This window comes from Aptenodytes patagonicus, chromosome 7 (genome assembly GCF_965638725.1).
Source record: "Aptenodytes patagonicus chromosome 7, bAptPat1.pri.cur, whole genome shotgun sequence".
NCBI lineage: Eukaryota > Metazoa > Chordata > Aves > Sphenisciformes > Spheniscidae > Aptenodytes > Aptenodytes patagonicus.
Genome location: NC_134955.1, coordinates 17,430,342 through 17,444,200, shown reverse-complemented (window position 1 = coordinate 17,444,200; position 13,859 = coordinate 17,430,342). Strand labels below are relative to the sequence as shown.

The following is a 13,859-nucleotide window of genomic DNA, read 5'->3' as shown; positions in this document are numbered from 1 at the left end:
TGGCAGCTACTTAAGGATATTACACACATGGCCCATACAGAAGCATTTCTGTATCAAATGATAACATCCTTAAGACACCCATCCAAATTATTCTTGTTGTAGCTTTAACTGACACATACTAGTAATGAACTTTATAGTTCTTTTGCTGAGTTGCGTACCCAGCAACCAGATACATAAGAGAAAGGATGAAAAGAAGAAAAATTTAGAATCGAATTTCCCAGGGAAGATTTTTCAGAAGGTGCCTGAAGGATTTAAACATCACAGAACTTTTATGTCTAATTTCTTGATGCACTTTGTAAAGTTTCTCACTACCTCTCAGATGGGTAAACCAAACACACTGATTCAAACTTCTCACTGGAGGGTCTGAAAAGCAGTTATGAACTTCAATTTTCCCATTGTTTCACAGACATTCAGATTTGGGGTATTATAAAAGAAAAGTCTATGTACATAATAAGATATGAGTTCTTCAGTGTAATATGGGTTATATCTAGCTAGTTCAGCAGTTCTACATTTACAAAGCATTTTATGAATGACATATATTACTCCAAAGATGAATGCAGTGAAATAAGAAAGTATCATCTCTGTTTAAGGGAAAGGATGGAGAGAGGTTTCTTGTCTTGTCTAAGAGGAAATAAGTGATAACGGCAGATATCAAAGACCGAAATTGCAGGATCTCAGTTGTGTACTCCAAAACCTTGCTCACACCCTCATTATGGCAAGTTTTCTGCTTTGGAAACACTGAACAGTGAAGTTCAGTTCAGTCATGTGCAAAACCCAGCATAAGAATCACTATCACTAACACTGGGTGGAAGAAAAATGCCAAAATGGATAGGATATGTCAACCAAGAATTATAATTATTTGGAGTTAATGATGGTATAATATTGCAGGTCTAGAGTTGTAAGCTCTATTTACCCAAAACAAACCTTTCAGCCTATGCTGTGCTTACATGAAAATGCTGCAGAAAAGGGCTGTGTATCTAAACAACTGTAAAGAATATTATATCCCCCAAAACAGGCTTTTTACCTTGTGCCGTGTAATTTGATTGTTTATGCATGTTGTTTTGTGGTTTGTCATCCTTGTGGATAAGTGTCTTTCCATGGTCTGAAGTATCCCATTCTTCTCAAATTGGGCAATGTCATTCAAAGGGTCCCAAGGTCTTAAACTTTTGAGACCAAAGGAAAAAACATCAGAAAAGCAAGAATCCCACACCAGCTGTGTTAAGAGCAATACACTAATTCCACATGCATCAGGGCAGGCATTCATCCCTGACAGTAACCAGAGTTTCCACAGATGCAGTGTGAGGAGTAACAGATACTTCCCTCTACATTCACAGTTCCTAGCAATAAATGAGGGGGGTTCAGTCTCCGGAGGCTTCACCCTTCTTGCCAGGGGAGGAGAGCACAGTTATCAACTCTGCTCGCACAGCGCAGAAAATCTCTGCTAAATGATTCCACACTTGATCGCAGCAATTGTACCAATGGCATAGCAGATTTTCCATTGCCAAGCCCTCATTTCCAGCTATTCCCAATTAGTATCAGGAATATGTATTCTAATAATGACATGGAGCTCAGAAAGAGCAAGCCCAGGGCATAGTCTGGGGACTGGCAGGACCCGAATTACAGGTCCGTAAACTTGCTTGCATCCCTGGGGACTCAAGCAGCGAGGTCTGTTCATAAACCCCAATCCCACCACTCACTCCTCGTATTTGTAGCGCCATTCGTTAGTCGTGGCATCGTGCTGGAAGAGCAGCGGTTTCCATTCTGTGCTGTTCTCTCTCCGCTCCCGGGCGGCATTCCTCTGCTCCTCTTCTAGCACAAATTTTTCCTGCGTCGCCTTGTGTTGATCGCCTTTGTTTATTGCACTGGTAACATGCTGCCAAAGCCTAGAAATAAACAGGGAAGCAAGTTAAACAACCTTAAAACCAGCATTGCATTTTGCCAGCTGGAACCTTAAAGCAGACACTTTTCTGGTCTATCGATACTGCAGAGGAACCGTAACAGGACTGCTCAGCCACAGTTTTGGCTTGTATATTAAAGAAACCTTATGAGAATGGCAACACTGAATGCTGTATACAATGATCTACTGAAGAACAGGTGAACTTTCCCTTAGATAATCTCACCTACAACACTCATTAAAATCTTCAGTGTTGTCTGTGTAAGTTATAAGATAGTTATGCTCAATTCATTGAGGTCAGTGGCGTCTTTAGAGGTGATTGATGTATAATGGAGAATCTGTTATCCTCCTCGCCCTTTCAATCATTTATGTTTAGGAGCCTTTGTGTTAATATCTATCCCTGAAACAAAGGCTTTGTATTTAAAGTTTAGAAGCATTGGAAAATGAATTCATGTGCACAGCTTGCAGCTGCACGTGCAATGTCGTACTTCTATATAGGATTAGCAACCAGGTCTGCAGGAAGCCAATTCAATCTGCAAGGATATGTACTTGTGCTCACAAACTGCAAGCACAAATGGAGGCTTTCACTTGCACTTGTTTTCAGCTGCCAAAAGATACGTGATCTGTCATATGATGTCTCACTGAGCCTCTGCCTGGAGGAGAGGATCTGCCTTTCACGAGAGAAAAATCATTACCTTTTTTTTTACTATAGCCAAGCTGTGATAGGCCTCCCCACAGTTCCTCTAATCAGAGCACTCTAATCTTCATTTCAGATTGGAAATAATTCTGAGATTAGCAGCTAGCCCTCCCAAAACATTACCAAGTGGTTTAGCGGTTAGAATAGGCACTGGAGATCCAGGCTGTTCCAGTATTCCCAGCTCCACAAAACACCAGTCCTCCATTTAGAAGATGAATACATTGCTGCACTTAATTTGGAGCTTGCTGTGAAGCTCTTAATTTAAAAGGGATACTGATGCTTTCATTATATTTCTATCACCATACGTTAACACAACACTTCCAAAAAAGCAGCCTCTTAGATAATTAACTGAAGGCAGAAGAACACTTTCCTGTCCTTTTTGACACGTCACTCCCATTTTCCTGTGTATGAATCTTTTCTCCCAGAAACAAAGGAAGGAAACTCAATTCAAACTCAAAGTGATGGGGGTGGGGGAGGGAGGAGTGAAAATAACGGCCTGAGAAAATACTGCGGTGGCATAGAGTCAGTCCTAAGGAATGCGGTGGTGTGAAGAGTGAGTCCTCTAGTTCCAAGAACCTCAGAGGGACACGCACAAAATTGTTTAACAAGAGCAAATTACCGCACCAAGAGCTGCATGTGTCAAACAATGAGACCCTCCATGGTGAGCTGCATAACGGTATGAGCTTCAGAGACTCTCCAACGTTTGTGAAAATAGGTGATTTTCAGCACTGCAGGAAAGACTAAGCAATTCAGGCAGAACGTAACCTGGATTAGATGGTAATTTATTCATGCAACTGTCAGCATAATAAGGAGCTCAGTGGAATGTCTGTTAGGGATCTCTAGGCTTTTTCCTTTTGGCTCCTTCCCCTGGATGCATGTATCATTATTAATCTCTGATGTAGCAAAGGGAGTCAGCTCTGGCAGTAAACAGAGAAATGGAGATTCCTTGTCCGCAAGACCAAGATTTCTCTTCTCCTTTAAAAGACTCTTCTTCAGAAGATTAATAGAAAAACGTGCTGCGGTCTGCTCTGCTCTGCAACAATGGCAATTGCATGACTGTAAGTTACAAATACAGACTTTATTGCCCATAACGTCCACTGCTGTCCAGAACAAACTAAATGTTCATGTGTTTTTCTTTTCATGCAATCCCTTTCTTTACCCATAAAAAAGGGAATCTTCTTAGTGTGATGCGATGCAACATCAAAATTAGATGCCCACAGGAAAGTGGCCAATGTAATGCAGAGCCAGGCAGCAAACGGCATGTACTGGCTTGGGATGTTAGCTGGTACTGGCTGACCGCATTGGTGAGATGGCAGGACTAGTTGGTTTGAAGCCAGTGCCACAAGATGTTGCTCTAGCTGTTCTTGCTCAAGAACTGGCCTGGGGATGCTCATTGCATCAGGTAGTCATTCCTTCCATTTCCTAAGTCATGTGCCAGGACTATATTTTTAGGTAATCTAGACTACCCTAAAAAAACTGGTGCAAACTTCATTGGAGATCTCAGCTGAGATTATAAGGCAGGGTTAAACATCTGTTTAATTACATTCTCTCATAAAACCCTGTTATGTGGTTCAAACTACTGCTCTGCTCATGCCAGGACTTCCCACATGATTCCTGCATCTAATTTAAGAGCCTGAGGTTGAAACAACCCTTCTTAACAAGACATCCAACCTCAGACTGACACCTTGCCCCTCCATAAAATGTTCCAGCAGTTACAGAGACTCTGTTCATGATCCCTCGAGTTCGGAGAGAGTTGTTACTTTAGCAGATAAAATGTAGCCTCCACTATTTCTCAGCCCAGCTCCCTGGTTATTTCAGAGCTATACTTCGTGGAAATACTCCAGAGTTAATGGAAAAAAACAGGTAAACGGCAGGGTAATATGTGCAGGCAAAGTGGGTCACTGCCTTTCCAGGACTGTGCTGAAGAATTGGAGCCTTCTGATCAGAGCCCCGCTTCCAGTGGGGAAGTGGCAGCGAGACGTTCCCAGAGCTCCTTACCTCTCTGACTCAAAGTCTGTTTGCTCCTCAAACAGCACAATATGGCGCTTCAGTCTCTGCCTTCGTACTTCACTGGTCGGGTTCCAGAACATTTCCGCATTTCCGTTTTTCAACTCATTTATATGTACTTCCCCATCCTGAGAAGGAAAATTAAATGAAAAGGTTAATGACAATCAGAAACACAAGGCAGAAAATAATCCTGACAAATGGAAGCTGCTTCCGGATGATGATCAGGGATAGGGCTTGGTTAGAAGGCTTCTTTCCTCCTTTATCCCATTAAATCTCACTGAACGCTTCCTGAAAGTTTCTAAAATGAATGAGGCGAGGCATTCCCGGAAACACTGGCTGAATCAATCAGAGAAGAATTAGAAAGGGACCTGGCCCCTTTCGTTAGTCTTGTCCCCAGACAAGGGTACCAACAGAAGCCCTAAGATGCTCCTCTTTCCCCACTGTTCCTCCCAGGTACGACCCAGCACGTATAAACAAGATCCCTAGCTCCTTTTCCAGTCTTTCTTCTATTCCTCAATGCTGAAATCTCACGCAGAGCCTACTGAAATACCATCCTCTTTAGAAAGGAGAGCTAAAGCTGAGATACTCTTTCACATTTTTTTTTTCAGTTTAGACAGGTTTTTCTATTATTGCTCCTGAATTTCATCTAGCACTTCAAAATGACAGGGTCTTTCATCCTTATTCCTTGCCAATTTACTTGGCAACCAACTATTAAGCATCACGTCTCTGACCTGAGGCTGACTAGGCAATATTGCTGTGTCCCTGCTTAACTAAGCTGCTTCCCAGCCTTGCTCAGACGCAGCAATGCCACGGAGCCAGATGGAGTAGTTTACAGAGCATATAGTGAACAGCACGACGCTGACTGCAAGTGGAATAAATCAGACAATTACAGCTGTTGCACAGCATGTGCACTGGTGCCACTCAGCTGCCTGGACATGGTATGAGTATCATGCAAACCTTATTTAGGTCATGGCTATTGACTTTGCCTGTCACTGCCTAATTTCTTTGCATCCCAGCTGCTGCATTTTTTCCCCTGCCATGATCCCTTGATGCATGTCTCAAAGTCCACTTCCCACATCTTCAGCTGCGAAACTCCTTCAACCCCAAGGGACTCTCATCCCTCCTCAAAGTCTCCCTCAGGACTTCCTCTGCCATGTCCTGAGGTGCCAGTTCCAGGAGAGATCTCAGGTCCCCAAGAGCCCCCCAGCTGTGGACGGGAAGAGGCAGGCAGGCATTATCAAACATCACTACGTGCACCTCTAAGGGGCATATATACAAGCCCTCAGCTGCTTTGGTCCTGGGGCTGAGAAGCATTGGGATTTGCTTCCCTTCTTTATTCAGGTGGGTTTTCAGGTCCTGAGGCAGAGAATTAGCCTTTCAGCTGCGAGGGTTTCTGTCAGGAAACCAGACGGTGCCAGAGAAAAGCCTGCCGAGCTCAGAAGAGCAGGCCAATACCCTCAGAGGGGAGGGAGGAGAACAAACGACGTCCCTACTGCTGCACAGCAGCTACTCTATTCACAGCATGCAACTGCAAACAGCGGCTTATGGAGCCACCCTTTCAAAGCCACTTAACTTCTTTTATACATAATTCTAATTTTGTCCACCACAAACAACCAGCAGAAAGAACAATGGAGGAATAAATTATTTTCAGGCTGATAAAACCCAAACAGAGAAGGCTGGAAGCTGAGCAGCACGCAACCATGTGGCTCAGCGCCCCACTTGATTACATGCTCTCACGGATGGTGTTCGCAGGACCTACCACAGACAAGGTACTCCACAGTTCAGCACAACTCACAGTTGCCAAGGCTCATCCTGCAGGAAAGGGAGCTCAGAATGGAAACGCTACCCAGGCATAGGGAGCAAATCTCATTGTATACACCTAGAAAGGGCAAATCTCCCAATTTCAAAATGGTCATTAGCTTTTTCTGTAAAAAGACAGATTGCCTGAGGGGAGGAGTCCAATATCAAAGGCTACACTGTGGTTAGGACCTCACTACAGAAAGGGCTTTATCCAGGCCTGACCTACTTTAAATACCTGCTTTAGGATGAGACAAATCTTATCTCAGGAGTGACAATTTCTGTAGACTGGAAAGGGAGCATAGGTCAACTATAATGAAGATGTAGATGTCTAAATGTAGCTGAGAGAAATACCTAAGTGTCCAGCCCAAAGCCAGGGCTCACTGCTTTTGCCTCGGTTACCAGGAGTTCCCAACCAAAACTCTAGCCTACATCCTTCACCATGCAACTTTATTCTTGCTGGATTTTGGCTTAAGGATGCCTTTGAGTAATTCACTTGTGGATACTAGGTGTGCAAAGGTGTTAGTTGCTCTGCTGACTATTCTGAGCTGCCCATGCAGATAGACCCTCACAGAATCTGTCTCTTGGTCCTTCATCTCATGAACAGAGGAATAACCACCTCTATCATAAAGGTTTGCTGTGAAAATAATGAATTTAAAACCCTGGGAAGTTCTTCCCTGATACTGCCATAGCTGGGGAAGTATTAAACACAAGACAAAAGGAAGCCTCATGATTTTCACAATCACACACAAGACACACTATGTCTCCTGCCATCAGTGCTTGTCCTAAGCCTGAGACCCTAAATACAGAGCCACTGGCTTTGATGGAAACGCACCTCACTGGTCCCAGCTTTGGCCCAGGCTCTGGGACTGCAAGTGCTATTCGCACTGCGGGTGGATGGGACTACGGAAGCGTAAACAACCTTGAGAGGCATGGCCCAGAAAGCTTGGCTCGCCTGTGCTCCCTGGGGATGGCGGGAAGAGGCAGGACAGGGGCCCTCCACAGCCCCGCTCCAATGCAGGGAGCCTGCCAAGGGCTGCCAGGCCTCCCACACACCCTGCTGCCACAAGCACTTAAAATGTCAGCAACTTTGATTATCGTATGTTACCCAGTGTCCATTGAGACTTGCTAACACTTCTTCTCCTGATTTAATCTTCCCAGAGATTTGATTAATGCTTGCGCTGCCACCGAAGAAGGGCTGTCAGGGGAGAATAGAAATAGAAAATATGATCAGTCTAGTGAGAACTGGAAGGGAGCCAAACACAGTGATGCAGCAGGAGGGAAGGAAAGTGCAACCTGCTTCATTTCCACTATTTCTGGGGAAAGGCAGAATGAATTCTAACACAGATTTTGACTGTCTAGCATTGTGCCCTCCTCCTTTTGATTGCAATACCAAAATCACTGTAGGAGCTGCAGGAAGGGCGACAAGCTTTCAGGTGCATTAACATTCAGCAGTGCAAAGCCTCGCCTTCATTGTAAATACATTTATTGTCAGCTAGACATCAGGATAGATATATGTGGGCAAGTCCTTCCCATTGTCCAGAATCACATTACAGTTTGCACCCTTACACTTGCAGCCTTGTCCAAAGAAAAGGAGCAGCGCTAATGCAGTTGGTGACCTTTCCTGCTTATGGGACAGCAACAGCAGTGTGGCACTGCTGATGGCTGCATCTGCGTGAAGTCTCCAGTGTGAAGAAATTCTCGTCAGCAGCAAACAAAAAAAGAAAAAGGGTATTTCCAGAGTCAAGGAAAAGATTCTCAGAACAATGGAAAATTCCCCTCACCTCCTGCCTGCCAAACACAGGAAACAGCAGTGATAGAATGACCAGCTCTTCCATTCATACCACACAACATTTCTTCAGACATTTTAGCAGCTACTTTCCAATAACGTTTGTACAGAGAAACTTTTTTTTTTTAGTAACAATATAAAACCAGATTTCCCACAACACCCATGGAAAAAGAAATCACAAGTATCTCAAGAATCAATGTGTGCATTCCAGCAGCGAATTGGTACATATCCAAATTAATAACAAAGTTATGGGGTTTATCTTTAACTTCTCACAATTCTATTAAAAAAGGTGGATAAGAAATATTCAAAGCAGAGCACGTAATTAAGCCACAGGGACCTTTCTGAGTCCTGTTTGGACTAAACATTTTGTTTTCAAGCCAGAAAAGAAGGGTCTGCATTTTAAGCTCTGAAGTGTTTGTAGATTTGAGATGACACTGACCGAAATCAGGGAAACACTCCATTGGCCTCAACACAGTACGTCAGGCCTATGGGAAGAACAGGCTTTAAAGACAAATATATGCAAATGTCAAGGAAGTACATGGGGCAACAGTTCACTTTGTAAGGCAAATAAAGACAGAAAATTATTATTGCCCCTAGAAAAACACAGTCTGCAAAAGACTCCCCTAACTCCAGTAATCTCTCACAATTTTGTCGGCTAAGGCTACAACTCTAAAGTCCTGCAAGCTCTCAGTTCTCCATCTTTCATTTTATGTCCAGCAAGAAATTGTTTGTTGGAACAGAAGAGAAATGGATGCTCCTTAAAAAGCAGGTTAACTGTCCAAGAAAAGTTACAGGTCATCACTTTCCCTCCCAAATTTTAACACATATAACTACAGGAATGCTCAAAGATGACTCCATTTTATCTGTATAACATAAATTTGCACCACCAGACTTTCTAGGGGAGGGAATAGCTACATGAACAAGTCAGTACAAGGCAATGACAGTGTGGCTCGTCAGTGTGATAGCCACTCAAAATTATCTGCCTGAAAATGGGCTCTTACTCTACCATCAAGGCAAGGTCCTGTAGCCTTGAGAAACACAAGGTACAGTTCACTGTAATATCTGCAAGGTAAGAGTACGTATGTGATGGCTACTGGAGAGCTACACTGAAGATCCACATCCTAACTTGCCTCAAAGTAGTTTGTACACCTCGCTGTATTTTGCAAGTAAAAACAATTGTACCTTCCTAAACAGAAGCCACACTGTCATTGCCAAACATTCAGAACAGAGTTTGGCCAGTAGCCAGCTGGCTGGCAGTGAACAAGTAATGTGTAGAACTCAGGCTTCCTGGGTTGAAATCGACTTGCACTAGGCAAAACTGACTGCAGGATGATGCCTCCTCTCTGGGTAGGCCACCCCGTGGTGCATGATATATAAATGATCTGGTGCATATGGTCAAACCTTGCCTGGAGTGCAGGGGCAAGCCTGAGACCCATTCAAAATGGGGGCCACAATGTCTCTTACCTTTAGCTTGAATTCCAGTTCTGCCCTGTGGTTAGTTTTCTCACAGTCAATGGTAACTTTCCCCCCAAGCTCCATTGTCATGGTACCGTATAAAAGTCCTGAAAGGGAAAAAAGAGACTTAAGAGAGGGCCCAATGGAAGCAATCTGCTTTCTCAACTCAAACTGGGTCTCACTGACACGCTGTGAAATTCGCTAGTTGACTTAAAGTTTTGGAAAGACAGAAAGCAAAGTTTCTAGGAAATGGCTTTTCACTATAAGCATGAAGAATCCTCCCCTGAGTCCATATTCCCCATTTATTACACCAGCTAGAAAATAGCTTGACTCATAGGTGCTGATAGTGTATCTGCAGCAAGCTGAAAGTGGGAAAGGAAAAATAAGGAAAGTTGTGCCCAGCAACTTCATTTATACTAGTGCTTAAACAGACCCAGTTGCTTCTCACAGGTTGGATGGGGCAGAGAGGAGCTGTAATGGAATTCAGCAGAATTGGGGAGACTAGCAGTCATGTAAGGGACTCCTTTTTACACATGCTTACCATTTCTGAAAAGGTCATTTGCAGAAAATGAAAAATTGACAAGAAAAAGATTTATGCACAGGAATAGTTCACAGAGGGTGTGATTTACAGAAGTTACTGTTTTCAGGTAGCTTGACCCTCCATAAATACTAACTGAGAGGTCAACGTGCCAAAATAAAAAATATTCAAAACCCAAAATTGGATCCAACTGTTGCAGGAGTGATTTTATCACTGTGGTTGAAATGCCACCAACGCTTAGCATCCTAAAGAGAAATGCAAAGTTACTGCAGTGAATCAGCAGCCATCCCGTGGCCTCAGTGCACATTCAGCTCAACAGAGCAAAGCCACACGGTAACAGGTATCAGCCTCACTGAGGCAGCTCATACACTGAGGAATATCATGATTAGAGTAACAAAGAAATCAGAAGAGAAGTCAGGAATTTCCTTTATTCTCAAAAAGCCAGAAAGTATATTAAACAATTTCAGTGTTAACATTAGAAAAACTTTTTATCCTCAGAAGCTCAGAAATGTACTCTTATTCTTTCCATCTTCACTTTATCTGCAGTACAAATATGCAGTATTTTTTTGTTTCTACACAGTGTTAAAACTAACTTAGATGGGCCTAATTCTGTCCTCAGCTCTGCACAGACAAATCAAAAAGACTTCAGTGAGGATTACCAGTCTTCTGCTGAGCGCTATGACTCATGTGCGGAGCAACTGCTCCCTGGAATTACCAGTCCCTGCGGCGCCAGGTACTCGAGAGGGAAGAAGAGAGCCTGTGCAAAATTAGTCAGTAAGATACCATTATATTATTCTTTCTGTTTGCTTCCTATTTGAACAGTCATAACTTACCTTTACAGTGGGCGTACGGCATAGTAATTATATAATCTTCCCCCCTGTTTAGAAACATAAGCTTTGCTTTCCCATCCAACAGTGCAGAAAGTGAGTTACCTAGAATTTAAAAGAACAAATACATATGCAATAAAAAATGCATGTTATACTTGGTCACTCATCCTACTTTAGAAAAACATTTCCATTTAAATGTAGGTCACTAATGAAAGACGAGATATGAAATGCTAATAAATTCAGGACCCTGCAAATCATCTGCTGTTGAAGGCAGGCAGTGCTAATAAACTCTCTGCTGTATGGCTCATATTTGCTCTGGCATTTAGCCCCTGTTGCAGATAGGGCAGTAAATTAAATAAGTCATTAGTGGGATGCAGAAAGCAGTTCCAATGCTTCGAAGTTTTTCAGGTCCTTCTGTTCTCACAACTTTTCTGAGTGTGTATGATCCCAAATAACAAATAAAATTGCCAGAAGGACAGCAATGACTATTTACAAGTGTTTCAGCAAACACATTTACCAGAGGATAGTACTTAAGAGGTGTTTGTCTAAACACAAAAACTGTTTCAAATAGCAACACTGTTTCAGAGCCTGCAGTTGTGCTGTCTCCATTGAGATTATAAGATTCGAGGACATTTTGAAGCTCTAGGGTTCAACGCTCAGAAATCTGGGAGCTAGATAAATGGTTACATTTATACAGAGACTTTTGCAAAAGTCAGTTGGATAATCAGATAGCTATAAAATGACTCACCTGTGAGCATATGCAAAGTGGTCTGACAACCAATTGCCCATACACCCTCATGAAGCTTTGCTTTCTGAAAACCACATTTTTAAAGCTCTCAATTTTTCTATCTGATTTTTTTTTTCAACATCAGTGTGATCTCCCACTGAAATGGTGGAAATGGGGAAAACCCAGGAGAGCCAAGACAAGGAATTAGGGTGTCCTGGTGGTAGCTCTCTTAAGCATTTCTTTGTTCTTAACTCTCAACACACTCAGGAGTGATTGAAAAACAAACCAAAACCAATGCCACGATGTTACCTGGAAGGTGCCTAGGCTTAATGCCTTACCATAAAACTTGGACCTAGCTAGAATGCTGCCAGTAATGCAGAATCCATCCTTCCTATTGCTGACGTGAAAAGCTGACACTGGTGGATGATGGGATACCTAGAAGAAAAATAGGCACAGGTCATTTACAGCAGTCTTTACAAGCGAAGCAGAGTGGTGGGTGCATACACAGCCTCACACGGTGTTACACACGCTCTAGGGAAAGTGCAAGATGGAGGCTGCAGGACTGAGCAGAGTACTCTAAGCCCCATCCATACCATTAACCTCAATGTTAAAGGAGGGAACATTGTATGTGAGGCCATTATATATGAGAATATTATATATGTAAACTTTCTCCCCCACCCCATATTTTCTTGTCCTTGTGCATCTGAGATCACTTTAGGCCAACAGGTACACTGTCAGGTTTTCAACACAATAAATGACAGTGCAGAACTTTTTGGCAGCATCTGAATAACCTCCACAAAATGGATGCAGTGGCTGAAAGAAAATAAAACAAAATAAAAATTCTCTGATTAAATAGGAAAAAAATGTATGTGAAACGGGGAGTCCCTGTACCAAAGTCCACAGGGTCCTCAGATCCCTTTATTAACACTGTAAATCTCAAACTAAATTTTTTCAGGCCAGTTTACTTGTGAGCTCTGCCCTTCATTTATTCCCAAAGACATAGAGATAAGCCCTCAATGTACTCCTATTAAAATCATTATAGAAAGTTTAGAAATAAAGGAAGGTAGGATTTGGTTATGTGTTTTATGCCCCTTTTGACAGAGGCAACACAAACCACATTTTATTAACAATAAGAAAACAGCAGGGCAGAATCCCATGGAAAAGGTCGTTATTGAAGAGGCTGATGTTATATATGGGAGACTTGCTTTTATAGTCTTGAGTGCCCACCAAAGCTCACATAATCTCTGTAAGTCTAAAAAGAAAAAAGATCAGCAGCTAGTTTACCCCATGTCCCACTCTGGATGTTTACACAAAACTCCAAGTTCCTCTCCTAGGGTGAGATGAGGAGCGCGTTCCTATGCATGGAGGTGCAAGCAGGCTGCTGTTTGCAACACCTGAGCATCCAAATAAAGCAACTTACCTGTTCTGCTATGTAAAATGTGTGACTGTTCGTCTGAGGGTGAAACCAACAGCAGCGAAACGTCTCTCCCAGAATAGGGTTGTATGGCTTTTTTATTCCCTGAAAAACAAAGTAATCAAAACCTGCTACAAATGAAGATTTGCAATTCAGCTCTACAGGGATGGCCATAAAACAACATAATAATTTTCTCCCTGATGTTTTAAACTAAGTCAATCACAAGGATCAAAACTGAAGAACTGGTTACATATATCCTCCTAACCTAATCTCTTAATCTGAGCCATGGATTCATCTGCTATTCTCACCAATTTAATCTTTGGTACTGCCTGATCAAAGCTATACAAGATGATCAAACTTTACTCTGCTACTGTATGCAGCAGGTGCATACTGATGTGGAAACGTGGCACTATGGTACTAATGGGCCTGAAAAGAGAAAGGAGACCTGCTTTCAGCAAAGGGAAAAATCTTGCATCTGAGGACATGTTACTCATTGATGACTAGTTTTGCCTTCTAACTGTCCAGTGCAAAGGCTCTGAAGTTGATCAACACTATTTTGCACTCAATATCTACTCTGAAACCAAATGCAACTTCAGTTTTAAAAGTAATGGTCAAAGTCTTCTGAACAATAGAAGAGGTAAAGTGTCAAAGGAAAGGCAATAAAGAAATACACAACCATAGCAGAAGATTTCAATGCCTGTTACAATCCCAACT

General features: G+C 42.6%; 1 protein-coding gene across 6 annotated transcripts in view; it reads right to left on the bottom strand.

Moving 5' to 3' along the window:
• Nucleotides 1–13,859, bottom strand: part of OSBPL5 (oxysterol binding protein like 5) — a 183,595-nt gene that overhangs the window by 3,449 nt on the left and 166,287 nt on the right. For all 6 annotated transcript variants that reach the window (XM_076344156.1, XM_076344155.1, XM_076344158.1 and 3 more), the window contains exons 12-19: nucleotides 13,152–13,250; nucleotides 12,070–12,166; nucleotides 11,011–11,109; nucleotides 9,649–9,746; nucleotides 7,504–7,593; nucleotides 4,590–4,726; nucleotides 1,698–1,883; nucleotides 1,025–1,163 (exon numbers count right to left, since the gene is read on the bottom strand). In XM_076344156.1, coding sequence (XP_076200271.1) covers nucleotides 1,025–1,163; nucleotides 1,698–1,883; nucleotides 4,590–4,726; nucleotides 7,504–7,593; nucleotides 9,649–9,746; nucleotides 11,011–11,109; nucleotides 12,070–12,166; nucleotides 13,152–13,250 — 945 coding nt within the window. The remainder of the gene's footprint in view (nucleotides 1–1,024; nucleotides 1,164–1,697; nucleotides 1,884–4,589; nucleotides 4,727–7,503; nucleotides 7,594–9,648; nucleotides 9,747–11,010; nucleotides 11,110–12,069; nucleotides 12,167–13,151; nucleotides 13,251–13,859) is intronic.